At 38.9% G+C, this 27,815-nt stretch overlaps 1 protein-coding gene across 1 annotated transcript in view; it reads right to left on the bottom strand.

Moving 5' to 3' along the window:
- Nucleotides 1-27,815, bottom strand: part of astn2 (astrotactin 2) — a 278,125-nt gene that overhangs the window by 97,129 nt on the left and 153,181 nt on the right. The window contains exons 8-11 of the mRNA XM_079363577.1: nucleotides 25,743-25,827; nucleotides 24,040-24,114; nucleotides 18,911-19,048; nucleotides 7,577-7,727 (exon numbers count right to left, since the gene is read on the bottom strand). Of these exons, the coding sequence (XP_079219703.1) occupies nucleotides 7,577-7,727; nucleotides 18,911-19,048; nucleotides 24,040-24,114; nucleotides 25,743-25,827 (449 nt within the window). The remainder of the gene's footprint in view (nucleotides 1-7,576; nucleotides 7,728-18,910; nucleotides 19,049-24,039; nucleotides 24,115-25,742; nucleotides 25,828-27,815) is intronic.

The following is a 27,815-nucleotide window of genomic DNA, read 5'->3' as shown; positions in this document are numbered from 1 at the left end:
AATTGATGCGATTCATTCTGCTAATTAGCCATTAGTGTCCTCAGCTTTAATCAGGAACTGAGAGTGATCCATTGAGAACCGTACTTCCTAATAATCTTGTCAAAATAAGACGATGCCAGATGTTCATAGGTTTGCACACTTCGCAGGAAGAGATGCTTTCCAAAAGTCTTGACAGTCAGCGATCAATCTTTTTTTTTTTTTTTTTGTATTCCCACTGTGACCTCCGCCTTGACGACGGAGCACAACTTAAAAAAATAAAAAAATAAATAAAATAAAATGCTGTACACACTGAAGATAAAAGACACAGTTTTGGATGATAAAAATACAGATAATGAGAACGCACAAACAAAACCTCACAGAGAGAAAAGACAGATTCTTGGGAACAGAGAAGCTTTAAATCACACTGACAGGGTGTCGGGGGTGGTGTGTGTGTGTGTGTGTGTGTGCGTGTGTGTGGGAGGGGGTGAAAATCAAATAGTCTAAAAGCATTATGTGACAGCTTAATCTGGTTTTAAAAGTGGCGGGGATGCATGCCCCGCAGCTCTACTGTGCTGCTCAAACGGGTTAAATTAGGCACAACACTTTTTTTTGCAGCATGAGCAAAAAGAACTTGCAAGGGTGCGATATCTCATGTGAGGAGAGAGGGTGAAAAAAAAAAAAAAAAAAAAAAAAAGGAGTCTCAACCCAGCTGTTTGTTGCTCAGATTTATGTGAATTCAGACTTCATGCTTAATCTTCTGTTTAGAACAAAAAAAACACGGAGTTATCTCTCAGCTTTTTGGGACGTTTCTGGCTACAGGCAAAAAAATATACTATGCTTATGAAGATAAATTTAGCCTCTGTTTCTGGGTTTTGTGTGGCATATAAACATGATATCATTGTCTCTCTGCACAATGAGAATCTGTCTGTATGTGCTCAGCGTAGCAGGATAATGTCTGTATTTAAAGGCCATGTCTCCAACTTTCTTCAGTGATAATAAGTCGACGAGTCGGAGACGAGCTTCGTCTCTGACTCTCCTGCTATCAGCTCAAGTTGATCGCCAAAAGGCTTTTAGGAGCTGCTGTGATTTACTGTCTTTGATCATGAAGACCATGGAGACATTGTCTGCTAATGAGTTATGTTCTGTTTGTAGCAGGAAAACACAGAGAGACTAATATGAAAGCTGCACCTTGACAGAAAAAAAAACAAAAAAATTATAGGGCAGTTTTTAGTTCAAATTAGTTGCAAATGTTTCCTTGTTTGGATCATGCTTAGTTATGAAATCTATATTCTATAGATTTTCAAAATGGAGCGTCGAGTATGAGACACAGATAATAAAAGATGCACGTCGAGGTTATTACGAGTTATTATAGCCGTGTACCATCAATTGCTTCTCTGCGCCCCACATATGCCACAGATAATACCAGATATGATCTGCATTTCATGTGGAGAAACGACTCCACCTTTGTTTAATAAAATAGGGGGAAAAGGATATTAACCTGAGTTCTCTAACCTGTTATTCGGGATCGATTTAAAAGACCGTCTTCTCATTCCTTCATGCGTGTCTTGCATCGCCAGCTTGAACTGACTGCGAGTGATTCCAATTGAAAAAAACAATTTGAATAATATGAATTAAATAGAAAATAAAAGTGCAGCAGCACTTGCCAATGTTTGCACATTATTGTGTTATTAATTTGGTTCTGGTGTGTCGAGCTTCCCAACATTCCTGGTTTACAAGCTGCATTGTGTTGATGGATAATACTTTGGACTGGCGACTGTCTGAGAGTTGTTTTAAACGTGAAATGAAATATTCAAATGAGCAGTGAGGTCGATCCTCTCCGTCACTGTGACTACAGGGACATACTAGTCTGGAGAGTATGGTGCGTCTGAAGGGACAAAATAGTGAGCACTTAATGCGATCAAAAGAAGCTGAATGCATCTTTTCTTATAGTACAGTGAGGTACTGAAATATTCCCATATTTACATGGCTCACGTTTTCTGTAGATGTGAATGTTCACGTTTTATTTTGTTGTGTGTGGAAAATAAAAAATGAACATGCTGATGTTTCACTCCAACTCCACAACCAGCCTTCGATGTGGATCTTTGTTGTGAACGATGCACTTGATGCAGCGTTCAGCAAACAGTGTCAAAGTGCAAGGCTGAAGGAATGTTTCCCTTTAAATGATGAAGCACTGAGAGTCAGTGGTAATGAGGTAAACTGAGCTGTGCAGTGTAGCAGGGGGAGCCATGATGCTCTGTTGTCAGGAACATAGCACAGTGGGGACATATGGGGGGGGGAGTGTGGGTAGAGGGATTAGAGGAATAGGGTTTGCTCAAAACTTCTGTTTGGGTGGAGCTGCCATTTTCCCTCCCTGCTGACTCTTTATGCAAACCAGAAGCAACCGAGTGGAAATCTGGCTCCACACTGACAACTCATCATTTTATTCCTGACTTTTGGAGTGAGCTGCACATTTTAATAAACTCTTCTTGTCTTGTACATTATACAAGCACCTTAAGATGGGATTGGAGAAAATAGCCTCCCTCTTCGCAGAACTCTTTGAAAACGGTTTGGGGTTTGACAGGCCAAAATTAAACTTTTCATTAGCGAGTGAAGTTTAAAAAAAAATATGTCTTTGCCAACCATGCATCCGTACAACTTCACTAGAGACGTCCCAAAAGGGACATCAACTGATGAACGATGGGCTACTAATACCCTCCCATCTGCTCAGCCTCTGAGTACTTCCATTAACAAGACGGATACTGTAGCAGGATACAACAATGTGCCATGAAGAAATCATTTAAAAAAAAAAAAAAAAGCATGCCACTATTTTCTAAAAGCAAAGAAACCACAGGCGGCTGCAGTTGTCAAAGTTAAACTTTAAATATGGCAAGCGACCAGGAAAAGCCGTGTTCACAGAGTTCTGAACTTCACCGAGCAGCCTCGGGAGAGTTCAGCGAGTGCATCAGTAATACCCCCTCGTTCTCACAAACACAGCGGATGACACGGCACATTGACCACAGGTCCAACACGAATTTGACCATTCATTCCACACCGCTGGGCAAAAGCTAGATGGTTGCTGGTCGCCCCCACAGAAACACATCTGCTTGTTGAAATTCTGTTCACTTCTCTGCTATTGTGTTGCAACATAATTAAAACAGGACTTAGATATTGTGTGTACGTTTTTTTTTTCTTCTTTTTAACGATTTACATTCAACATGGCTGACAGCCAAGATGACAAGAGGTCTTGGAACTTCATTTGGTGTCACGTCGACACATCTTGAACTGCGCTATCTTGCATGTATCATCAAGAGAGAGTGGAGAAAAAGAAAAAAAAAAGCAGCAATAACAGTAAACGCATCGCACGCTTTTCTCTGCCTGAGGAGCGAAAGACGCAGTAATGGGAAGAAAAGGGGCATCACCAGTTTCACACCATGTTCCCATAAAGTCTGTAAGTGTTTGATGGTTTTGTTCAAAAAGGAGATGTATTTGGCATTATCTAGACGTAACCGCTTCATTGCCTCTTAGAGTTTGGGGAGGCGTGCAAATATAAAGTCAGATTATAACTAAACTAGAAGCAGGAAGTGTCCTGTGAGCAGGAGTTTCTGGTGCCATCGAGACAGATTTACATGCACCAGGAACGTGTACAAGTGACTGTTTCTTGTTAGCACCAACAATCTGACCTGGTTCTCACCTGCATAGTTTGATTCATACCCATGACCCATTAGGGGCTCTGTAGGTTGTAGATGATTTTTTTCATTCATAATTAATAGCTGAAATTCATTTTGGTAAAGTTAATCACACTTTTACCATCATTTTTAAGTTGCATTATTTTGCATTTCAAAACATCTTTGTCATGCTTTTATTTTGAATTTTGTACTTTTGTATTAAAAAAAATGCCTCCGGTATCAGCAGCACCAATAATGTCTATGTTAACAGTCAAAGAAGGAAAAAGAGTTGACACTTTACAATAGAATGAGAACTCTCATTGCATTCAAATATAATGAATAGCATAGATAATCATCTAAAGAAATAGGCAGAAATAATGTGAAAGTAACTCGGTCACTAGTATTTCTAGTGACCATACACTGTCCACTGTAAACTGTGGGAAAGAGTAAGTGTGACATACAAAAACAAGTGCAGGCTGTAATGCAAAAAGCAAACAAAAAAATCTACAATGTCACCCAACACATTGCTTCTGTCGTGTAAAATATGACCAACCAATGTTTGATGAGCCAAGCGGTGAAAAGTATGGCACAAAACATTACTGTCGTGTGTGTGTGTGTTTGTGTGTGCCCAACAGCTGTTGTTATAAAATGAGGTTAGCAAGCAGCAGAATAAACCACCTGTCATTGTCTCAGCAGAGGCAGAAAAAACGGAACAAGCAATGTCTCGAAAACTTCGGAAAATGTCTCAGACTAGAATTAAATCTTTGTAAAATGTATTTCAACTGTCTTAAGACCAGCAGACAACCTTCAGGGACCGACTCTGAGAAAGGATTTTAAGCCCTCCACGTGGCATGTCGCGCCTCTGTGTTAGCACCCGCTCTGACAAGGCTGAATAAAATTACACCAAGCCAAAAGAGTCACGGAAAGAAAATAACACCACTGTGTCTGTGATTCTCAGAGTTAATCTGTGAGAGCTAGAAGGCTTTGTCAGTACGTTTGTGAGCGTATAAATCAGCATGTGAAGGTGTGAGACGGATCTGAATTATTTTAATGCAACAGTTCATTGATTTTGACTGTCTGAAAGAGTGGGTTCAATTACTCATAAAGTCTTCATACGTTAAGATGAGGTGCAAAGGAGAGAAAAAAACCCCCAGCTTTAATCCTTTTTTCTTTTTGGTACTAATTTCGCATTCCTGCAAGTTCGGTTCTGCATGCATTGGTGGTCAGCTGCAGAAGACGACACACTTCCACATGCATGTGAAAAACACCCATAAATATTTCCAGAGGCTTGAGTTCAGCAAACAATCCAAGGCTCTTATTAGCCAAGACTCATTTATATTTCATACACTCTCTTTCCACCTCTGGTGCTACTAAAGATTCATCTTCCTAGCATGGCTTTCATCAGAGAAACTGCCCATTCCAATTTGTTCTCCAGACCTGCATATGATGCAAATGCTACTACCAATGGGAAAATACATAAAACATGGTTAGGAATACTGGTGCAGGTGTCACTGTAAATTATTTTACAAATATCAGCTATTTCAGCCATGTGAAACATTCACAAAAAAAGCCTCATGATATGAAATATTAGAACATAAAACATGTATACTATACGACAAACAATATATTCAAATATTTTTGCATTAATAAAGTCAAATGTTAAATTTGGTTGGTTCAAATTGGAGAGAAAATGAACTTATGCCAAGGTGCATGTCCAGTCCTTTAAGCCAAAGCAACAACATGTGAAATACAGTACGTCATATCACAGATTGACAAAGGCACAAGATGCATGAAATGCTCCTCCATTGGAAGCCACATTCCATTGTGTTGGTCTGAACAGACTGACATGTTGCACCACCTCTGTTCATACAGATATCTTTTTTTTTAATACATTTTCTAAATTTCCAACAGAAGAATACCTAAAACATGTTGGAGACCTCTTGATATTATTAATATCAACAAAAAGATAAACGAAATACTGTCAACATGTTTTTAATAACTACAAGTAGACAAACAATTATCTTAGGCACAGAAAAAAAAAAAAAAAAAAAAACTACCTGGAGCTACTTATTGTGTCAAGGCCGTAATAGTCCTGGTTCTGAAGAATGATGGGGGATATGACTCAGTTTTATTAATATAGACTCGTTGCCATGGTAACACGGTAGGAGGTAAACTGCGAGAAAGACAGAGTGAATGGGCTGAATAACTTCATCTCTATAGAAAAAGAAAAGGTGAACGAAGGTCAGAGTGAAAATCTTACTAACAATAAATAGGTGCATGGCTGCGTGGACTGTTTGCCTGCAGTTATTCATCATTCATATTCAACATCAGGTGTTGTGTAATGCAACAAAAGGTGAGATGTTTCACTGGAAAAGGTTTGCATGCATATTATTAGTGGAGTTTCTTTGGGTAGAACCAGTCATTGAAAAAGCAAAAATCATGCAATTTCAGTTTCAGTTTTTGACTTTGGCGCGCACACACACACACACACACACACACACACACACACACACACACACACACACACACACACACACACACACACACACACACACACACACACACACACACACACACACACACACACACACACACACACACACACACACACACACACACACACCAGCAGTGAATTTATAGCTCCGTCCCAGCTCTTAATGACTCACCAAACCATCCACCAGCAATTGGGATGGATCATCAATTTAATTACTTTACAACCCAGGCCCGCCCTATACTGTCAAAATCCTGGCAATGGAAGCTTCCAGTCACCCTGAACTTGTAAATATGCCAGGAGCCAAGAGCGCTTTTGCACTCCAGTTTACAAAGTAACATCCAAAATCAAATATAGGATTATAAATCAAAGAGGAACAAACTAAGACAGTTCATGAAAAGATTAAAGTTACATATTTAATAGATTTTCTGCACAAATCGATACATACCCATAAAGGGAATATTCATTTAAGTACTATAGTTGTATTCCTAGTTTATTATTTTTTACTGGTAGCCATTAATCTACTTTAAGCTGGTGAGAAGGCATGGTATCATACTGTCAAAAGTTTAGCTTGAGTCATGACCGCAGCACACCATAGGCCCCAAAGTGTCCCCACGTTAAATAGCAAACAGTAACACCAAAGAATTCTCATTATTTCTGTAAACAGCACATAAACTATAATGGAGTTTTTGGAAATATCACATAAATGCAATGCTACTGTATACAGCAGATGGCATGCAAATTTAATGAGTGGCAATATCTTTGGAGAGAAACATAAAAAAAGAAGTGATTATGCAAATGAAGGATTTTTTAAAAATCCATCACTTCAACACAAGTCCTGCAATAACTACTAAGTAGCACAAGCACTGCTCAATATTTCAACTTTATTGTTTCCCCGGAATGAGTCTCCTGATTCCTGAATTTTTCAATGATCCCCTATGGGACATTGATGGTGCAGAGTTACAGCTTAACGTGACAAGTTTTTAATGCTAGTCGCTCAGACAGCATAACTATGAGGCTGTGTGCGGGACCAGACTGAAAGCTTAAATCAGCTCGTTCTAGTGTGTTCGTAGTCTGCTGCCTCACTGATCTCACATGTCAAAACCTTCTAAGCTTTGCTAGCTGGTTAGCCAGAGCTCAGCACCCAATCAAGTGACAGCCAGCACGGACAATAAATGCTACTTCTTGTCTTTTTAATCACACAGTTCTATAAATGACGAACACACCTCTCATGGGACACACCACCTCTTAACTATGCGTTTTTCTGTATGTCCTAATATGGACTTCTTAGCCTGCATCTAACCTGCCCCATTGTTAAATGTTTTACATTATATATATATATATATATTTATTATGAACATGGCTTTTCATAAACACAGATGAAATAAAGTGAGTCATGGCTGAACCCTGAATGAGTCCATAAAAGAAACATTACACTTACCATACAGCCAGATGACTCTAACTGCCTGTCAGACACACACTTAAAGTTCTTCTTGCAGCCACCGTTATCTTTGGCACAGTCACGAACCGGTCCGAAAGAGGCCAACAGGTCCTCCACAGTCTCAAAATAAGTGGACATCATGGCTTCTTCCCTGAAAAATAAGAAGAAAAAAAAGTAGAAAGAGGAAAATAAACGCCAGAGTGGCTGAACATGCCATTTTAATGTTTCTGTTTCCAGAGCAATTAAAAAATAATTGTGGTATTTTTCGTTGCTTTTACCCTTCTACCTGCAGTTAACGGCTATGTGGGATAATTGTCTGTGCGCATGTTCTTCTTTCATAAAAGGGGAGTGTGCCTGACGTCTGCATTATTAATAAAATGTAAATTCATCAAAATGAACACCAGCAAAAACAGCATTTTATGATATTTCCCCAACATGCCGTGTTTCCTTTGTGAGCACTCATTTGATTTTATGACAGGCGGTGCAAAGGCAAACATTATTAAACACAATCCAGTACTGGCTTCAAATAGATGTAGCCTAGGGCTTCCGGTATGTTGTAGAAGAGTAAAGTACTTTTTAAACAATAAAAGCTTTCATGCAGGGTTGATACTGGTCAGGGCATGTCTGCGAGGAGCTGGTAAATTGGCATTAATTGGACGTGTTTGTGACAGTGCTATAATGGAGAGCACAAGTAATCAGCATTCTGTGTCCATAAACTCTCAGGACCAAGCCGAGGCTGAGGCATGCAGGCCAGCCTTCCCTGGCAACAATAAAAAAAGAAAAGAAAAGAAAGACAACTGCATGCATGCACGCTCAAAGATAAACAGAGGCAATAACAGCTGAGGGTACATGGATTTATGTCTAATTTTGAAAATGAGGACAACATTATGCTTCTTTGTTTTTTATTTGTTTGATTTGATAGTGGGCTAAATGGCATTTTATTAGTTGATAATTCAACTTGATGGCAAATTGCCTTTGACTTGAACATGTTTAATACTTCACTGGTCTTCTGACAACTCATAGCCACAGTTCCCACGTATAAAAAAAGATATTACATTATTGTTCATACAGACCAGGGATATAGGCCTACTGGGGAAAACAAACAGTCATGCTAGCGACTCTGATATGCAGTATAGACCTTTTTATACCAGTACTTTAGGTCAAATGCTGTCAACATGCTAATAGGATTAAAATGACAATGCCACACGACCAGTGCACAAGAGGTTTTGTTTTCCCATTTAAAATTTGAAGATTATGTCAATTAGCCATGCTAGCAACTCTGGGTAGCATTAGGCTACAATAACTATATGTTATCATGCTAACATTTGGTAATAAGCACTGCACCCAAAGCCCTATTCAAGTAAGAGGACTTCAAATGCTTAGTTAGCTTTGAAAAAAATCTAAAAATTATAGTGAATGTATAAATAAAAGGTCTCTTGCTCCGTAAAGGTCCTGTGTGTACCCATCCACGACTGTAACATTTTCTATGTTTTTATGATTTTCTCGTGTGTCGCCTGCCTTTCTCCCAGACTTGAGGCAGTTTGAAGGGGAGGCTAATTTTGCTACAGTTGAGTTAGCATCAGAGAAAGCTGAAAGCATATAAAGACTCTTGCTGCAAGCTACACGGTTTCTTGTGTTTCAGTCTATAATTTGGAAGGGGCTAACAAAGTGTTAGTATTTTCTCACCTTGGACAAGACAGTTTTGAAAGGGACATTTCTGTACCATATTTCATGGCCTTTCCATTGAAACGTTGTAGAGACATTTGATTCCAAATTGAAAATGTCTACCTTGTGATAAAGTGTAATGAAACATCAAGGATTACCAATGTCAACAGAAGTGATTTAGTCTGTGCAAAAGTTGTAGAGTTGCTTCCAGAACAATTTATCTGTTTTCAGTGTGTGTATGTGTCAACCATTGTACCTCTGCAAGGGCGCATAAATAAAAATCCTTACAAAGGACTGTACCTTTTCTAAAAAGCAGAATCTTTCTGCTTTGTTCTGGGAAATGTCAGATTGACCACTGCTGTATAGATCAGCTGCTGTGTTCACTTCAGCATGCTCAGCTATAACCATACACTGAGCTCTGCAGGCCTGCTGTCAGAGAGAGCGAAGGGGGTAAGCAACCCCCGTGTTTTTCTTTGCACAGAAACAAAAAGGACTGTCTCTTGCAATGTGGCCACGGGGAACTTGTGTGTGAGGGTGACTTGACTACAAACAGCAACAAGATCTTGGATGATAGGAAGACAGATGCCCTGCTGAGCATGGAGGATTTGGGTGTATTGTCACTGTGACTGTCACTGTTTGGTTTGTCTTTTTCCTCTGTGTACTTGGTGCTTAAGTACCAATGTCATTTCAAAGTAGCTCCAAAAATATTGCCACTGACCCAATAATATAGATGTGATGTGAATTATGACGTGATTTAAAAATGTCCCTGTGAAACATTTATCCAAGCAGACGTAAAATAACCCAAATATAATTTATCTCGCAAAGGTTTCAAAAGAGCAAAGAAGGCAATGTCACAACAGATCGACTTATTTGACCTTTTGTTGCCACTCGAACTGTACATTCGCTATTGCTATTTATTTGATTATTTTGTAGAAAGAGTTGTACATTGTGACCTTGTCATGGGTGTTCGGCAAAGAGGAAATGCAAAGCATTAAAATTAATAAAATTGTCCAGAATGGTCTCCTCAGCAATGGCAAAATACGTTTAGAATGCATATCTCATTCATATCTAACACTGCAGGCATGTGTTGGCAGACACCCTTCCTACTTTCCTACTCTATCACAAAATGTTTTCTTTTATTTTGTTTTCAAAGTGTCTGCTTGTGTAATTGGATTTTGTAATGCTGTGACACACCTTACAATGTTTTGAGCCAGGGACAGCTCATTTGAAATAGTCAGTTTTTTTTATGTTAGATGTATGGCACATCAGCAGTTAATTGGCTCATCTTATTTTTGTTGGCAATGAAGTACTACCACTCATCAACAGCACATTGGCAAAACACCTACTTGACACATTCTTTGCTGACAGCCAATCACTCACTGTCACTTACTCTAAGAAAAAAAGCACTTCCACCAAAAGAGCCAATGAGAGCATAATCAGGTCAAATATGAGTATATTCTTCCATTGGCTACATTAAGTCACAGGTTTATTCTTGTGTTTTTGTACTGTGGGTATATCGAGCCCCTATGGCTAAATGCAATTAGAATTTTTAATGGCCACCTAAATCCACCTAAACCACACAGGTCCATCTGATCTGAGCATAAAATCAAAACAGGATATGAGTGACATCAACTAATGAGGCAAGGCAGCATCAACAATATTTATAACGCCAACACACAAAACCATTGCCAAGATTGTATGCCACTGAACTTGAAAGTTTGATTAGGCATACTAAAGGAAATTAAGATAATTAAAATGTCACTGTCAGCTTGAAGCAGATTACGAAATGTTTATTGGTTCCCAATAGAAACCGGGTGTATAGTTAAACAATAGCAGACTCATTTTCAGTGGAAGTATTGATGCCATCCAGTAATTCCAAGTACTCCAGATCAATGCACTAATGCAACCCACTAAACTGACTTTTTATGCTGACCCTTTTCTTTAGTTGACCACTTTCCTGCTATTGGAGCAGATCTTCAATTGTGAAACATTTGAAAAAAAACTTGCCTTTCATGGGCCAATTAAAGTCTCTGAAAAGTTTTCTAAAAGAAGATCCTTGTTATAGTGGAAACGTTCTGCCGTAAAGAGATATAAACTTGGTTTGGGTTTCTTTGATTTGGAAAATCATTTATCTGTTTTTGCAAATGAACTTAATATTTGCTAACAGGGTTTATTAAACGTCCATCCACAGACATGTATTTATTAAACAATTTCATGGGGATATGTGCTTTGAAATTACCCCAAACTTTCTATTAGAAATCCCCAAACTGCAATACTTTTACACTTACTTTGAAAGTTGTTAGATTTGATCTACTTGAACCATCAATAAAAACTGAGCCTTTTTAAAAAAACAAGTACAAGTAGAAATGTTTCATGAAACGCAGAAGTTAAAATACTTCTCTTATTAAATTGAGTAGGAAACAAAATGGATTGCAATGGAGTCTCCTGGGCAATTGTCCAGTGCTGTCTGTTTCCTTTTCTGCAACAATCTATTCCATGTCGGAGAAACAAAAAGTTCTCTAAGGCCATCCGACAAATGAATTCATCCGAGGTAAGAAATTCGTAAGCCGTATACAGAGATATATCAGGTATTTCTTAATATGTCAGACTGCTGAACCACATCATCTCAGTGAAGGAGTAGGAGCCTGGATCCTGGGTGTTCTTTGATTTTTTGAGATTCTAACGGTATCATGCTGAGTGGGGCCAGCCATTTTCTGAAGGACCCAACTGCTTATTTTCTTCGTCTGATTTTTCAAATGTATGCGCAGGTGTGTGGTCAGGACAAAGACTGAATAGAAAATAGGGATGAAAGAAAATTGCCAATTGCCATGTGTGTTCACACTATTTTCAAAACCACTGCCTAATACTACGCTTGTAGTAAGACACAGAGACATTTTGGGTCTGTTATTTATGATAGAGATTTTTTCATTTTGGTTAGTTTGGGTGTTTGACCAATGGGTCTTTGGATTTGGGGTCAATTACGTGTAAACTGTTACAATCAGCCAGAAACAATCTGATTCACATTAGAGATCACAGACAAACTAAAAAAGGGAAGTCAGCATCATCTGACATTGGAAACAACCTTCAACAACCCAAGTCAATGACAGTTCTTCATTTATTCCTTTTGAATCTTATTTTTGGACATGCTGTCATATTTAATATTTTTTCTGATTCTTTAATGTTTGTTTTAGTGACTTTAAATGTCCCTTTTTCTTCTTCTTTGTCTGTCATGACCACTTTCTCTTGACTTGATCCCATCCAATAGACCCCATCCTCTCAAGTGTCACCTTGCGTTTAGGCATAGAGGTCATGCTCTGTTTTAGAGGGAATGGTGGGTTTTACAGCTAAACTCTAAAGTGCACTCTTCACAATCCCTCATGAGCAAGGCTAAACTTTTAAAATCCACTTCATGGGGTACCAGTTCATCTCAGTGGTAAAAGTGTTTGCCCATTATGCAGAGGCTATAGTTTCCATCGCATTGGCCCTGGATTTGAAAGAGGCCTCACCCTTTTGCTACATGTCAACCCCAACGATCTCCTCCCAACATATCATGTTCCTTTTTGAGCTGTCCTGTCCATAAAAGACAAAAATCTCACCTCCCCTAAAAACTAAAACTAAAACAAACCACAATAAAAGAGTTGATTCAAGGAGCAGGTGGTCCTTCCTACAGTCCGTCTTTACCATCTGTGATATAAGTAACCTTAAGGAAGTGTTGTTATAGATTTATGTGGCTGTTGTAGCAAGGCACAGCTTACATTTGTTTGAAGCTTGCTTAAGGTTAGAGGTAAAGGGTCAATCAAAAGTTATCAACAGTACAGGGATTCATATTGTGGGTGTCATTGTCCACTTTCTTCACACTGGCCTGTTGCTAACAGTCATTAAAATGTTGATCCCTTCAATTCTAGGCAGAATGTTGTAGAGAGAGGTGAGGCTGCATTAGAGAACAATTGATTCTTTAAATGATGTGTTTATTTTGCCCTAAACCCTGCAATTGTTCAGTAACAGCCGCTGAATTGGGCTCTTGCTAAGAACTATGAGGAAGGAAAATTGCTCATGTATTGTATTGTACCGAATCTTAAAAGGTCCATTCTCTGACTTGGACTCCCATGTCTTATTGTTCTTCTCTTTACTTGGCAACTCAATTTTTCCGAATTAGACAGACAACACATGGCATTCTGTGCATCAGTTCTTTCTGGCAGGCACTCAAAGCACTGACAAATGACTCCTTAATTCGGGGGAAAACAGAGGGTGGGGAAGGTGAGGCAGACAAAAATAATGGCCTGCCTCAGCAGTGAGGTGCATGCTAACAGGCTCTCCTTCTGGATCGAGGCAATAGTCAGTTGAAGATGAAAAAACAATCAATTCCAAGATGCCATTTGCGAGACAGTCCAAAAGGAAAAAAAGTTCAGGAAATCTCAGAGTAAGAACACTGGAAGGTTTCTTCAAATGTGGAACTTACTAAATAATTTCCCAGAGTTTGTAAAGTATTCTTAAATGTTGCCCTCTCACTTCATTATTAACAGCAGTGTAAGTGATCCATAAAGGTTGTGGATGAGTAAAAAACAAATACATCATTTTACAAAGATACCACAGTCATTCCTTGTCAAAAACAACAAGGTCTGATAAGTGTTCCTTTTCCAAATCGTTACCAAATCAAGATCATCTCTTTTGGCACTTTGACTCTGTTGCTTGACCCAAAAGCGCATTGGTTGCATCTAAACACTGACTAATGTACTTGTTATTAATCTCCCCCCTTGCTTTTCCCGATGATGAATGACCAGGCGATGCAGCCCAGAGTTAGAGCGCTGCTCCAGCATGATTACAGAGCCTGTTATTGGTCTGCCCCTGCACTTGATTAATGCTCTTGCTCCAGCTCCCCCACAAAATATGCTGACTCTCATCAAGCACTTTTGTCATTGAATAGAGTGCATTTTTTTTAAGCTCGCAGTAATCACTGAGGAAAAATCTAGTGAGCGAAGAAAGCAGGTAAGTGATAAAATAAAGATTGATACATCTATTCTTTGGTTGAGTGCTGAGTTGTAAAACACCTTTGATAGAGATTTGGACTAAGGAGAAAGTGATTTATGTACCAGAATTCTCCCTGGTGAAAATGTCTTGCAGTTGCATTGGGTTATTGGCAATGACATATTTTGATGGTTCACTTGATCACAGTGAGGGAGGCTATTAATCTCCGCAGCTACTCAGAGTTATTAACCTTTCCTTAGTGGCAAAAATGTGAGTCTTAAGGCAAAGTTTACAGTGACTGTACAGTGGTCTATTCTGAAATCCAAGTGTTTGTTACCATGTTAATGGTAGTCAAAGGAAACAAGCGGCCAAATGTTCTGGTCACATTAAACAAGACAAAATGTGTATTATTGCTATTGGTACAGTGACTCACAGGAACCTATTTTACCAATCAATACATCTATAACTCATTAGCCTGAAGGGGCAAGTGTAGTTTTATAGTCTGTTCAACCCGCCTACTGCTACTTCAATCATAGCAGGGGCGCTGCTGAGTTAGTGAAGCACACATTCTTGTGATTGACTTTTCCCTGAATTTGAATCACTGGTTAACGAAGAAAACGTGGCTCAAAGTTAAGGTTTTAACATGTTCAATATTTCAACACTTTCTTAAACCATGTGTTTTTTTTAAATTACACCATCTTCGTTAAATTAATCATTTGAATGTATCCAATCACACAAGAAATAAAGATCTTGAGTCGTGTGTTTGACTTTAAGAGGGAGAGAACTGTCTGAATTTCACAAATATATTGTCAACAATAGGGTACTTTAACATTGCCAGTGTATGTAAGTCTTTTAGTGACTCTATAGTCCAGAATGTAAATAGATCACACAGGTAAATGTAATGAAGTTTAGAAACAGTAGAAATAAAGTTTGAAGATCTTTAGAGATAAAACCATGGAGGTAGATGGCTTTATAATGGCTTTTATCTTACGATGAAAGCATTTGAACTGTTCTTCTCTATCTTGATAGCAAACAAGCAATCTTTCAACCTTTGGGTCAAGCAGGTTAATACCGTGTCAAGAAGAAATTAAAAAGAATACAGAAAGCCAGAGGGATACCGAGGAGGCACTTTATTTTATTCCAAACAGGTCTGACCCTCTTAAAGGCTCTGCACACTCATCCCCGAGGAGCAGGGCAATGAAATGTGCATGTACTGGTTAAGTCACTGAGGATGGATGTTCCAAACATTCCCACAAGAGGCTGTATTTTAAATATTGATTCCTTAGCAACAATTTATCTTCCAGAAAAAAAAAAGGAGTTGTTGTGAAGGTTGGTCCTTGACTCTTGTCGCCTTATTTGCATAATCATGAAGAGGGAATATAAATCATTGCTTAATGAGAGTGTTGTGATTCAATTCTGACAGAAAAAAATTAAAAATAAAATAATTGACAACGGAAATGGTATTCCATTGAAAACACCAAACCAAATTTGGCTGATCTTCTGAGAGCAACTGAACGTTTTTTTTAAATGTTTTTTTTAGGTGAAAGCTCCTGTGGGGAATTTTTATCTGGTTATGAAAAAGACTAGAAAAATGAAGAATAAAGAAATCAGCATGAATTTATATGTTGTTATATTTAAAGTGATTAAAGAAACAGTGTTTTATTTATTATCCACTGCAAAGATTCTCAAAGAGTGATACATATGATTTTAACATTTGCTTTAATTAAACATGTAAAGGGCAAAATCAGCAAACAGCACTTTTTATTCACAAAGGGTGCAAAAAAAATCAACCCAGAATGAAAGAATGAATGTTCTTCACAGTAGCTTTTAATATACTACAAAAACTTTAATGTAAGTGTAAATGTAATGGGTTTGTTTTGTTGAGTACTTACATTACCTTGTATTTTAAACAGTTTTCAGTGCCAGAGCAATCCATAACTTTGTAGTAAAGGGGATATGTCATTGCAGCCACCATGACAGAGCCACCATAATGGATGGAATGTTTATTGTTGCAGTGGAAACAGAGGTTGTAAATTGTGTAAAAACCTTTGCTAGTTCGTCTTCACTATGTTCAACACGTAGTTTGGTTTCAGTGGGGGGGTTGATTGTTTTCAGTCAGACAGCTGATTGGCAGTGGTTAAACGGGGTGAATCCTTTTTTAAAAACCACAGCTACAGTGCATTTCACAACCTCCCGCACCAACATGTCTATCATGACTGATTGCCTGCATCGCTGTCTGCGTAAACGCTTGAGGAAAATGTTTCTGCCAGAAACTCCAGAGGGTCTCTGGGGACCTTGTTCCACCAAAATGCTTTGGATAATGAGTTATCTGCATTATTCATGACTATTTGACAGAGCCTTGAATGTTACAGGAACTAATCATCAACCAAATACAGAACGTTAACTTATTATTCCGACTGAACTTGGCTTTTAATCATTTAAACAATGTGTATTCCTCCCTCATGTTTTCAGATGTTCTCTTGTATTTCCTGGTGAAATTGATAAATCTCTCCGCAGTACAAGTCCGTTTGGCACACAAGAAAGATGGCTTTGTGTCAGACTGTTACAATATGTAATATGTCACGTTGACACGCAACACATGATATCTCACTTGAAGATAACTGCACATAAATAAAATATTCAATTCTGTTCGTCTCTAAATGGGGCTCATACAGACAGAAAGAGCGCGTGCATTCTAAGAGATTTCAGTGAAGTGACAGCAGCTGACATATTCACCACTTCATGTAGGCACGTCCGATCACTGATGAATACCTCAATGGTCCCCAAAAGGAGCTCATCCACTGTCAAGTAAACAAAAGCTACATCTCCTGCTCTCTGCTAAAGTGCTCAATTTGCACCTGCAGATGTGACACAACCCTCCAAGGTCCCTTTATCCCCCCATAATGGTGGCACTTGAGTGATCTTCAAGAAGAGAAAAAATGTACAAAAGAAGTAATCGCTAGCAATAATTGCCTAACTCCTACCTGAGGAAAGTGACAAGTCATTTTTGTGATAAATACGGATGTGATCAGATGAAGCAGTCTCCTTGTGGTTTTTTGACATAGTTCTAGTTCTAGTTTTTTTTTAAGCGCACCATCCCTCTTTCAAAGTAAGTCACATACCTTGGCTAATTAATTCCCTTTACGCAAATATAAGCAGATGTGTGCAATTGCCTTGGGATTCAGAGCTCCTGAGGCAATTTCATAAAGCCTGTGAAAAGTTTGGATTAATGGCAGCGAGCAGACAGAAAGCGCCACAACAATTTATACAATAAACATAAGACACAAACAAATTCACTGCTTGGTGATTACTGCAATTTATCCTTTGTGAATGACGAATGAGTTTATTGAATCTGTGGTATGAGAAGCACCGACGGGTGATTTGGTGCAGAAAATGTGGTTCGAGAAAATAAGAAAGAAATTCTAATTTACATCGACTATGCAGGTAAAGTGAGCCAGCAGCTGATGATCCTTTCATATCAGAGATATTCATGTTCTATAGCTGCTGCTGACATGCTGGGTGTGATCAGACACTTTGTGCATCATGATATTGTGCTAGGTTTGTCCCCGGTTCAGTCTGGATGCTGACACTTTGCCCTGCTCCCATCATGCAACAGGCCCATGGCCAGCTTTCTTGTCAAGGCATTAAAACAACACCAACTACGATTCAGTGGGTTTAACCGTAAAACTCGCTCAAGGAACTTAAGGCTGGGTTGTCACTAAGTGTGCATGCCATGGTCTTTGATCATCAATCATGCAGTGTGCACACGTTGCACCATAGTGCACCATATGGTTACAACCCAAACAGCCTCTACTATGTGGGAAGTGTGTCAGCGGTCTAATATAATATACAGTTTAAATTAATTGGCAATATTAGCAATGATGTGTGATGTTTGTGTTAGATGGCATCAATGACAAAGTTACAATGCTACACAGTTGCATAATCCTCCAGTTGTGCAATGTGTACAGCATTTTTTATGCAACGACGGCAGACAATTTGGTTTTCAAATGAAATGTCAGTTCCCTGGCTGCTGTCAGCTGGATTCCATAGTCGGGTGATTGTTTTAATCTGTGGCTGATGCGCTGACATATTTCGTGATTTCCAGCGGCACTGATGCATGCCAGTGCCTACTGGCTGGTTTTGATGACATAAACATGTCTCACGTTGCCAGCATTTTGTTATTGCACAGCAGCATCGCCAAATCCTTCACCTTGTTGACACTAACTTTGCAGTTTGAGTTTGTGTTTTAGATCCTTATTTTGCATCGCTCACAGTTAAGTTTCTTTAATGCTATTTTTTCCTGCCACTTTTGTCAACTAAATCTGAGAAGTGGGAGAGGATTAAATGACTTGATGAAATGCTTAAAGGGTTTTTAGTCTTCTATTTAATCAGAGAAAACAAGGCAAACTTATTTTATTCCAGTTTGTAATACTTTTAAGTTTAAACATTATTTTAACATAAAAAATGTCAATCTTTTATGCTAACCTATCAAACACAGCCACAGACAGCGCTGCCAAAAGAAGTCAGGATATAAATTATTTGGGTTTATACACTTCATGACACTAAGGAGCTTTTTTTCAGTGTGCCTGTGCTGCTCAGTCTGCAGCGGGAGAATTAAGAATGCCACAAAATGTATTGGGGAAAGTGTTACACACAGTTCATCTTTCAGCACAGGTGTCGTGTTTAAAGCTGACTCCGACTGACCTGACCTCCCCTGGATCTTCAGTCACCAACACATCCGTCTTACAGCTGGCGATGGGGTTGATTGACAGCTCCACCGGTGGCACCACGAAGCTCTTGCTGACAGGCAGCCACAACCCTTGGCCCAGACTGTAGAATGATCTGTGTAGGCACGACAAAAGAAATGTCAATCAAACTACAGTCACAAAAAAAATATAATATTAACACACATAATAAAGAATGCATACATATGCATGCAGAGACAATATTGCAGTATGAAAACAGCTGGCAAAAAAAGAGTTGGCACATGGGTGGATGCTGACCTATTGAATAATGGTGAATATAAATGGTAATACAGAAAAGAATTATCTTCCCAGAATTATTAAATGCACTACAAACTCTCAGACAAGGTAGGCAGATGTGAGTCTGAAAGTATTACTTTCATTCTGACCTACCCTTAAAAAAAGACCAACTCGTTTAGGCTATTACAGTAAAGGGAGGTTAAAAAACAACAATTCACAGAATCTAACACTTTATGATGCTTCCATCCAACCACTTCTTCATGTAATTCTCATGTGTTTGAATGTTAAGATGCTTTTATCCTTATTGATGATAGCCTGAAGAAAAGTATGAAATAGTTATATAATAAAGTAGTGTTTCATCGACACAACACAGCCAAAAACATTACGTTACGATACGTTATAAAACGTTAGGATGTGTTATGAAATAATAAAATAGGATGGGAAAGGATAGGATGGCTAAGCTACAATAAGCTACGATATGCTAAACTCAATTAAGCTAGGATAAGCTACGCTACAGTCAGCTATGACTCGGCCCAATCCAGATCCGTATTTATCACAGTCCAAAGCTTCTTTTTCCCCATTTCCTTGTAATGCTGCCATATTGCATGTTGTTAAATATTGATGGTAATACATTTATGGATGACTTTCCTCTAAATCTTTCCTTGAATAAACTTTGAATGCCCTAACAAGGCAAGTGTGATATTGAATGTGGGAGAGTCTGGGATACAGTTCAATGATAGGCTGGCACAACAGTTGTTGTTGCACATTCTCAGAATGCTTCTTGCATTTCTACACATATTGTGATATTCAAGATGCAAATCAATAAACATGGGTCCATGGTTTCGTAAGCAATTGCTACCATATTCAGTAGGGAAATATATTCATAGCCCCTAATTTATTTCACTCATTTAGCAATTCAGATTAAATCTACACTGTTTGCAGTAAATAATGTCCATTTTGCCAATCCTGTGTAGTAACTAATTACACTGGCATTTGCATGTGGCACAGCAATGGCAGAGCTGGAAGCAAAAATTGAGTTTGCCTGGCTCCTTTAATTGCTAAACCTTGTTTTTAAATGTACTGTGTTCTGCAGCACAACACCTTAGCATGCGTGTGGCATGTGTGCTGATGACTTATGTTCAAGGTGGTGTAACATTAATTTGGTTTTCTCTGGAATGAATATTAGTATCCTCGGGAGGATAGCCTGCAGGGGGGCTGGACCTTTCATTATGGAATACAAAATAACACCCGGTAATGGCTCACAAATAGCATGGCACAGGTTGTGCTTTGCATCATGTGTTTTTGAATTAATCAGAGAGGGAGGGCAACAAAACCACACACTTCAAACTTCAAGCTCAAAAGGCTTTGCTTGTCAAAAACCTGGGCTTCAAATTTCATCCAACCCTTTATTTTCAGAGCTCAATAAAAAACACATCACAAATACACTTTGCCTCATTTTAAGTGCCTCCACTGTTAAATACTGCTGACATCCAAACTGTCGCAGATGCCTGTTTATGTACAATACCTGATAACTGGAACAGCATGTTTTTCTGGGCTGCCAAACCTCAGCATTGAAAACCTTCAGCTTGTACAATTACGGCTGCCAGAATAATAATTAGAATCAGACGTTCTGAATGCATTACACTCATTCTGACCTACCTCTTTCTATCAATATCTCATTAACATTTGAAAATATAACACTTAATCCATGACAATTCCATCCTACATTTTTTCATGGAACTCTCAGGCCCGAAGTATACTTTTGTTATTGAGTCTGGCAGCCACCAAAGTGCAATATGTTAAGGCACAAAACCATACCACAGTATACCATACCACTGTATACAATACCACAATATACCATGCCACACCACAGTATACCATGCCATACCACAGTATACCATGCCATACCACAATATACCATACCACAGTATACAATACCATACCACAATATACCATGCCATACTACAATATACCATGCCATACCACAGTGTTCAATGCCATACCACAGTATACCATACCACAATATACCACACCATACCACGGTATACCAAACCATAGTATAACAAACCATAACACAGTATACCATACCACAGTATAGCATAGCATACCATACCACAGTATACCATACCACAGTATACCAAACCATACCACAGTATACCATACCATAGTATACCATACCACAGTATAGCATAGCATACCATACCACAGTATACCATACAAAACCTAAATTAAATGTTATCTCAACACACTTTACCAGATGAGCAGGTTTAGACCTTACACTATATTACATTACCACATAATACCATACCAAATAATATGATATACAATGAGATGCAAAGCCCTGATGTTTATACCTTCCAACAGGAACCTGGTGAAGTTCTTCCACTTGGTTGCTGCATCTTTACTCAATTTGTTTGCTATCTGTGTGAATTTTTGCACACAGCTGAAAGCATTTGTATGCATCTGTCATTTCATCTGTCTTCTGTAAACTCTGGACAGATGCAGCGCTTGGATCAAAGAGTAGATGTGGTACATGCTGTAGTGCTTTAACTGTGCAATGAATGTGGTTTGGTGCACCATTAAAATATTCTGGATTGCACTTGCATTTCTTTAAGTACACTCAGTCTGAGAAGCAATCTCTGCAAGGGCGGCGTAAAAAGGGAGCAAGATAATTGTGACAAAGTCGTCTTAACTACAACTAACTGGAGGGGATGTGAGCATGAAATCAGGATGGAACTCAAAATCAGAGACTGTCCTTACACTCACCGAAGATAAGTAACACAGGAAGGAAATAACCACACTGATTACCACTGTGTTTTGACACTGAATGTTAAAATAAGTGCTGTGAGAAATCTAATAAATTATTGACATCCTGACTAACTAAGCTCTGATAATCACATCAACAATGTGACAGACTTCCTGCATTACCCTGTTTCAGCTTAGTTTATTTTCACCTCCACTTTTTCATTGTCCTTTTTACTTTTACTTTACTAACCCTAACCCTAACCCTTCACATGTTAATTCAAGAACAACTTTAATATTTTTACATTGATCACGTCACCATTCCTCTGCACTCCTGTATAGTCTCTTGTTGTATTGGTCATTTTGACAGCTCTAAAGCAAATGTCACATTCAGTCCATTTCACACTGGTTTAGATGAGCTATTAAGGATTTATTATTATTAAAATGCAAATTAACTTTATATTAGTTAAGAAAAAAAGGTTAAGCACATTAAAATTGAGAAGGTGTGTAACTGTTTGTTTTTTTTCCTCGAACTGTCACAGTTTGGATATTCTTGTCCACTGCACACAGTCATACTATCTAATCTAAACGGTAATAAAAGGCAATTGCACCTGGTAGTATTCAGAATCCAAGTCAGGTGGCGAAAATGCTATCACTACAAACAACAAACAAACAAGAAGAAGCAGACACAACCAAACACACAAAGGAGAAGAGCAATGAACGGTACTCAACATGACACAACAGAGCGAGAAGACTTGTCTCCTTCTTTAAATCAGTTGTGCAGGGAGACTTTATTTTCGACATGTAACCTGTTAAAATGGGGCCAAACTCACACGCATCACAACCACAGCTGCCACAATAATTGGTCTCCTCACACCCAACCTAAGAGAAGTCAACAACAGGGCCATTACACGCATTGCAACCTTGATAGATCAGGACATCACACATCCACTTACCACCCACCTCCGCCTGCTCCCCATTGGATGAGCACTCTGCTGACATAGCTGCCCTGAACAAAACGCCTCGCTGGAAGGGTCAGAGTGGCAACTCATGATTGTTGTTTGATGTTGTGTGTTTTTGTGTTTGTCTTTGGTGGGTTTTGTTGTTAAACAGATTCAGTGCTGGGAAAATGAATCCCACGTGGACAGTAAGTCTGAAGTCTGATGTACTTATTTCATATGTTCAACTTAGAAGATTATTCATTTTTATGTTGCATTTATTTTGCCCCATTTTGACTACAAGCTGTGCCGAATATCACAGGATGGAACAAACTGTAACTCACACTGCTGTCAGTTCAAACACAAATCAGAGAAACCTAGAAATACACACTTAGGACTGCAAGTTTTCCTTTGTTTTCAGTTGAACTGAACTTGTACTGAACCATGACCCTAACTCCAAGATTCAAAGTAAGCCGTGACCTCTGTGAACCATTACACCCCTAATAGTCAGTACCTACCTTATCATGCATACTAACTATATTTTTGATTAGATATTGATATGTGTTGGGAAGGTCTACCTGTATACAGCATCTTCATATCATATGCTTTACGCATATCAATCATTCATGGTTCAAAAAGGCCTGTGTATCAAAGTAAAATAAATGCACTTAAACCAGGTAGATGTAGGTTATTTAAGAATAGATTAAAACTGTTTTGAGGGTCCAGATGGTGTACACAATGTGTAAAAAAGATAGGGAAGTTTTGTGGTTGAACAAACTAAAAAAGAAAATGGCTGTATGATACTGAATGGGTCCTATGAGCCTTACACTTCTTCAGAAATGTCAGACACAATGACCCCATCAAGAATGAGAAGTGGAACAAAAATGGCAGTAAAAGCCTCTGAACTGAGACTCCCCCGCTGGCTATTTCTCTACATAAGCACCCATGGGTAACACTTGAGCCCTGCACAAGTTGTGAGTCCGTCCTTCTGTGTGTATGTGAATCCTCTGGATTTGTGCTGTTCATATGTATGCTCAGACCCACACAATAACACACACACACACACACACACACACACAAACAGGCATACACCATGATGATTTCAGTGTGCATCCAAAAGAATGACAGATGGTCGTGCACTCAGGTGATGTAACAGAAGCGGAGGACTCACCTGAATATCCTCTCTGGGGCCTGCGCTCCTGTAACTAGGTCGTAGCCTTTCTCCAGGTTAGCGTATGGCCAAGGACTAGAGGACAGAGGCGAGAATGAAATCACGGAGGAATTTATAAAAATTCTGCTTAACAAATTGCAACCATTTGTTTTTCCAGGACAACATGGTCGATCATTAAACCCAAATGTCTAAAAGATGACTTTTTTAAATAATGCTAAGGGCTTGGTGAGCATTGGATGGTAAACCAAACACAATTTCCTTTACATGGGGGATATATTTTTTACGAGTTAAAGCCTTAAAAGCTTTTTTTTTTTAAAAAGCTACAACAGAAGTGACAAGTCCTGCATTAAATTTATTGTCCGCTTGAGGCTAGCTCCCTGAAGTCACATACACAGCACAGCTAAAGAAGGCTGTTTTAACAGTAGAGGATGGGTAACGTCACTCAGGCTTTGTCCATTCATATTTACAGTCTATGGTTAAAGCTTTCCGAGGCTTTGATCATTTCTTTCCAATGTACAGTATAATGGTGCTGCAGTTGCATGATTGAAAGCAACTGTACGTTACTTTTTTTGTGTGTTGGTTTTGGCGCCCCCTGTGGACAAAGTAGTCCACATGATCTCTTTGCTGATCTTTTAATGTACATACTTCATATACAGTAGGTAGTGCTTTCCAAGAGTCAAACATATTGCTGACTGAGCTTGTTTCTCTTCGTATAAGCCATATAGAGGATCAATATGCATTTCAGCTGGTCTCATAACCAGTTAGAAACTCTTCACAGTAGCTTTAAGTGTATCCTTAGTGCGTCATTCAATTTTGATTGACTGGGGTTCTTGGTTTTTCTTCAATTTAAAATAAATCAGATGCTTTACTATAATGTGTATGATTTTTACATTGACTAAGAAACTGCAGTTGCAGAGTTTAAATATTCTGCACAGAGGATGAAGTAAAACACTTTGACAAAAATGTCATACAAGGTCATAGCTGACATCCCTTGATCAAATGATGTGTTTTAGTACGGGTAAAATTTCTTCTGTCAGCTGTTACTCTGACAAAAGCAGTGAATGGAAATCTGATCTGAGACTGGCCTGGATCCAGCAGATAACAGGTGGAGTGGAATAACAATGTGGGACCTTTTAAACGAACCGATGATTGGGAGAGCCAGCTAATTGTCAAACGAGGTCAGAGTCAGACAGAGGGCTGATTTGATTCACTTTTACATCTGTTTCTCTTTCCATTTGTGCTTCCTTTTTTTCAGTCGTTGTTCAGTCGTTTTAATCTTTTCTAAACTTTTCCTCTTACTGTCTGTCTGTCTCTGCTGACTATAACTTCCCTTCTTATTTCTTTAAAGCCTACTTCTTCAAGTTAAGAGACCACACAGGTAAATGTGCACATTTAAGCCCATTAACTACAAACTGCTGATATTTGACACCACTGTTCGCCAATTTTTGGAAAGCATACAGGGAGCTATGAAATAGATTTTCTGACTTAGTTTTACTCTATTTAATCATTTTAATGCTCTAAAAAATCTTAGAGGAACTTGCTCCTGAAAGCTAATCTATCAAAGCTAACAATTCACCTTTATTTTATTCAAAGTTAATATCCTTCACTTATACAGTTGGGAGTAGGGACTTCCAACCAGCTGGAATGTCATTTGAGTACAAGCCACTTGTCAGATACGAGCACATCATGCAGACAGTACTCACCCTTCGTTTCGACCCCAGTCGCTGCGAACACAGAGGTGTTTATGGACGGGATCGGGGGAATAACCCTCGTGACAGCTGCATTCTCCTGTCAACACAGTGGCAGATATTTGTTTATCCTCTGTAGCTGAATGAATTAACATTTACCCTGGTCCGCTCATTCATTAAAAGGCATGAGCAGGCCATGGTGAGTGGTTGCCATGATACCTTATTTTGCACCAAATTCTCTCTAGAGCACAAAGCTAAGAATGTTTGCAAGGTCACCATTACCTTTAGCTGGAATATTTCCTGGAGTAGAAAAATCATTCTTTAAAAACTTCATAACATCCTCGTATCAGCTGCAGGCTTTGGATTTTTTCCGAAGCATACTACTGGAAAAAAGCTCTATGGCATATTTATGGCCATTAAAGTGGACATTCCACCTTTTCAAACAGTCTCCTGTGGTCTAAATGAAACATCCGGCTGTGCTTAGGTCAAAATATAACATGAATCAAGCACCGGAGGAGGTTTGTGATCCCGTACAAGCCAGCTATCTAAGAACGATCCGTTTTGGTGTGTGTCTCTTTAAATGAGTTTTCCTGAAAAACATAATTCCTTCGCTAGCGAGAATAAAAATGGTGGACAGGCGCAAAAGTTTTGCTGTGTGTGTGTGTGGAGGGGGGGAAGGGGGAGTCCATGGATGGTAATACCAGGGAAGGGGAGGTTTTTTTTGTTGTTGTTGTTTTAACCAGAATCCCACTGTGACATCACAAGAGCAAATTTGAAATGGAGCATTTTTCTCTGGATGCGTTAGTAGACACTAAGGTTATATATGTCCAAAAACACTGTAACATGAGACTTCTCTATAGATTTTTGTATATTTAAATGCTGCAAAACAGAACTTGAGGCCACCATAAGTCAGAACTGACATAAGAAAATATTGACTCAATCGTTTACTATTCTGCACACACTGAAATCGGTGACATTGAGTCTCAATGTTGGCCAAAATGTAAAATAAAGTGACTGGATTCCTGTTTACTCCTAGTGTCCCTCTAAGTATTAATCATCCTGTCTCAGGTATTTTTGTCCTTGAGGATGTTGTGTTTGTGTACAAGATCCCCTCTCAGTTCTCCACAGCCGGCTGGACAGCTCCCGCTGCAGAACGAGTGGAGACATTCAGACAGCACAGAAGCTTTGTTTTGGCTTGCGCAGTCGTGCAGCTCAGGTCAGTTATTTTACATTCCTGACTACTGGTGCTGCTGTGCTGTCATGTAACTTGTTTGTCAATGTCTAAAGATATCATTATGCATCTTTTGCATCTGCAGAAAAAACGTAACACAAAAAAACAAGAAGCTATGGTTTTAAAACGGTGCATTTATGGGATTGATGTACCGTCCTACCACAAACACAAACACCCTTGCTTATATAAATACCGTGATCCTTTTCAGAACTTTCCAGAAGTCCCCAGAGGGACAGTCCAAAGGCCCAGCCTTTATTTCAGAGGCTAATGATTTCTTTGAGCGATGTGTGTAACATGAATTTAATTAAACACAAATAGCCTTTCCAATCATCACTTTCTTGTTCTGGTTAATCACATAAATAAAACATATGTGAACATGCAACTGAATCATAAATATTGCACACACAAAAAATAGCTCCCAGCAGTGATGTACTATATCTCTACAGACACGAGCTGCTTCCATATACCGCCTCCTTAGATAAAAACAGCAACTGAATAGTCTTCTTTTTTTTTCACGTGGGCATTTCTCTCTGTTTCATACAGACACACTATCTTAAGTGTCATGTATGGTAAATAAAATATTCAGACTACACCGCACGTGAAAAGCCTTTTAAATGGACTGGAGCACTTGTGGAATCTGAAGTCATTGATAGCTTCAGTGCTCCCAGAATAAATGATGCTGAAGGCTTTCTTTTGACCTACATGGAGGTATAACACTGGAAAAATGTGTAATGGCCACCTAGACAACACCATTCACATTTTATCACCTTGTGTTTAATAATTTACAAGTGGAGTTTAAAGCCAGAAGACTCTCCCCGAGTGATTCATCACCAGGATTCAAACACAGAATCGACACA

The sequence above is a fragment of the Symphodus melops genome, assembly GCF_947650265.1.
Source record: "Symphodus melops genome assembly, chromosome: 16".
In the NCBI taxonomy this organism is placed as follows: Eukaryota; Metazoa; Chordata; class Actinopteri; order Labriformes; family Labridae; genus Symphodus; species Symphodus melops.
This window is presented reverse-complemented; position numbering and strand designations above follow the sequence as displayed.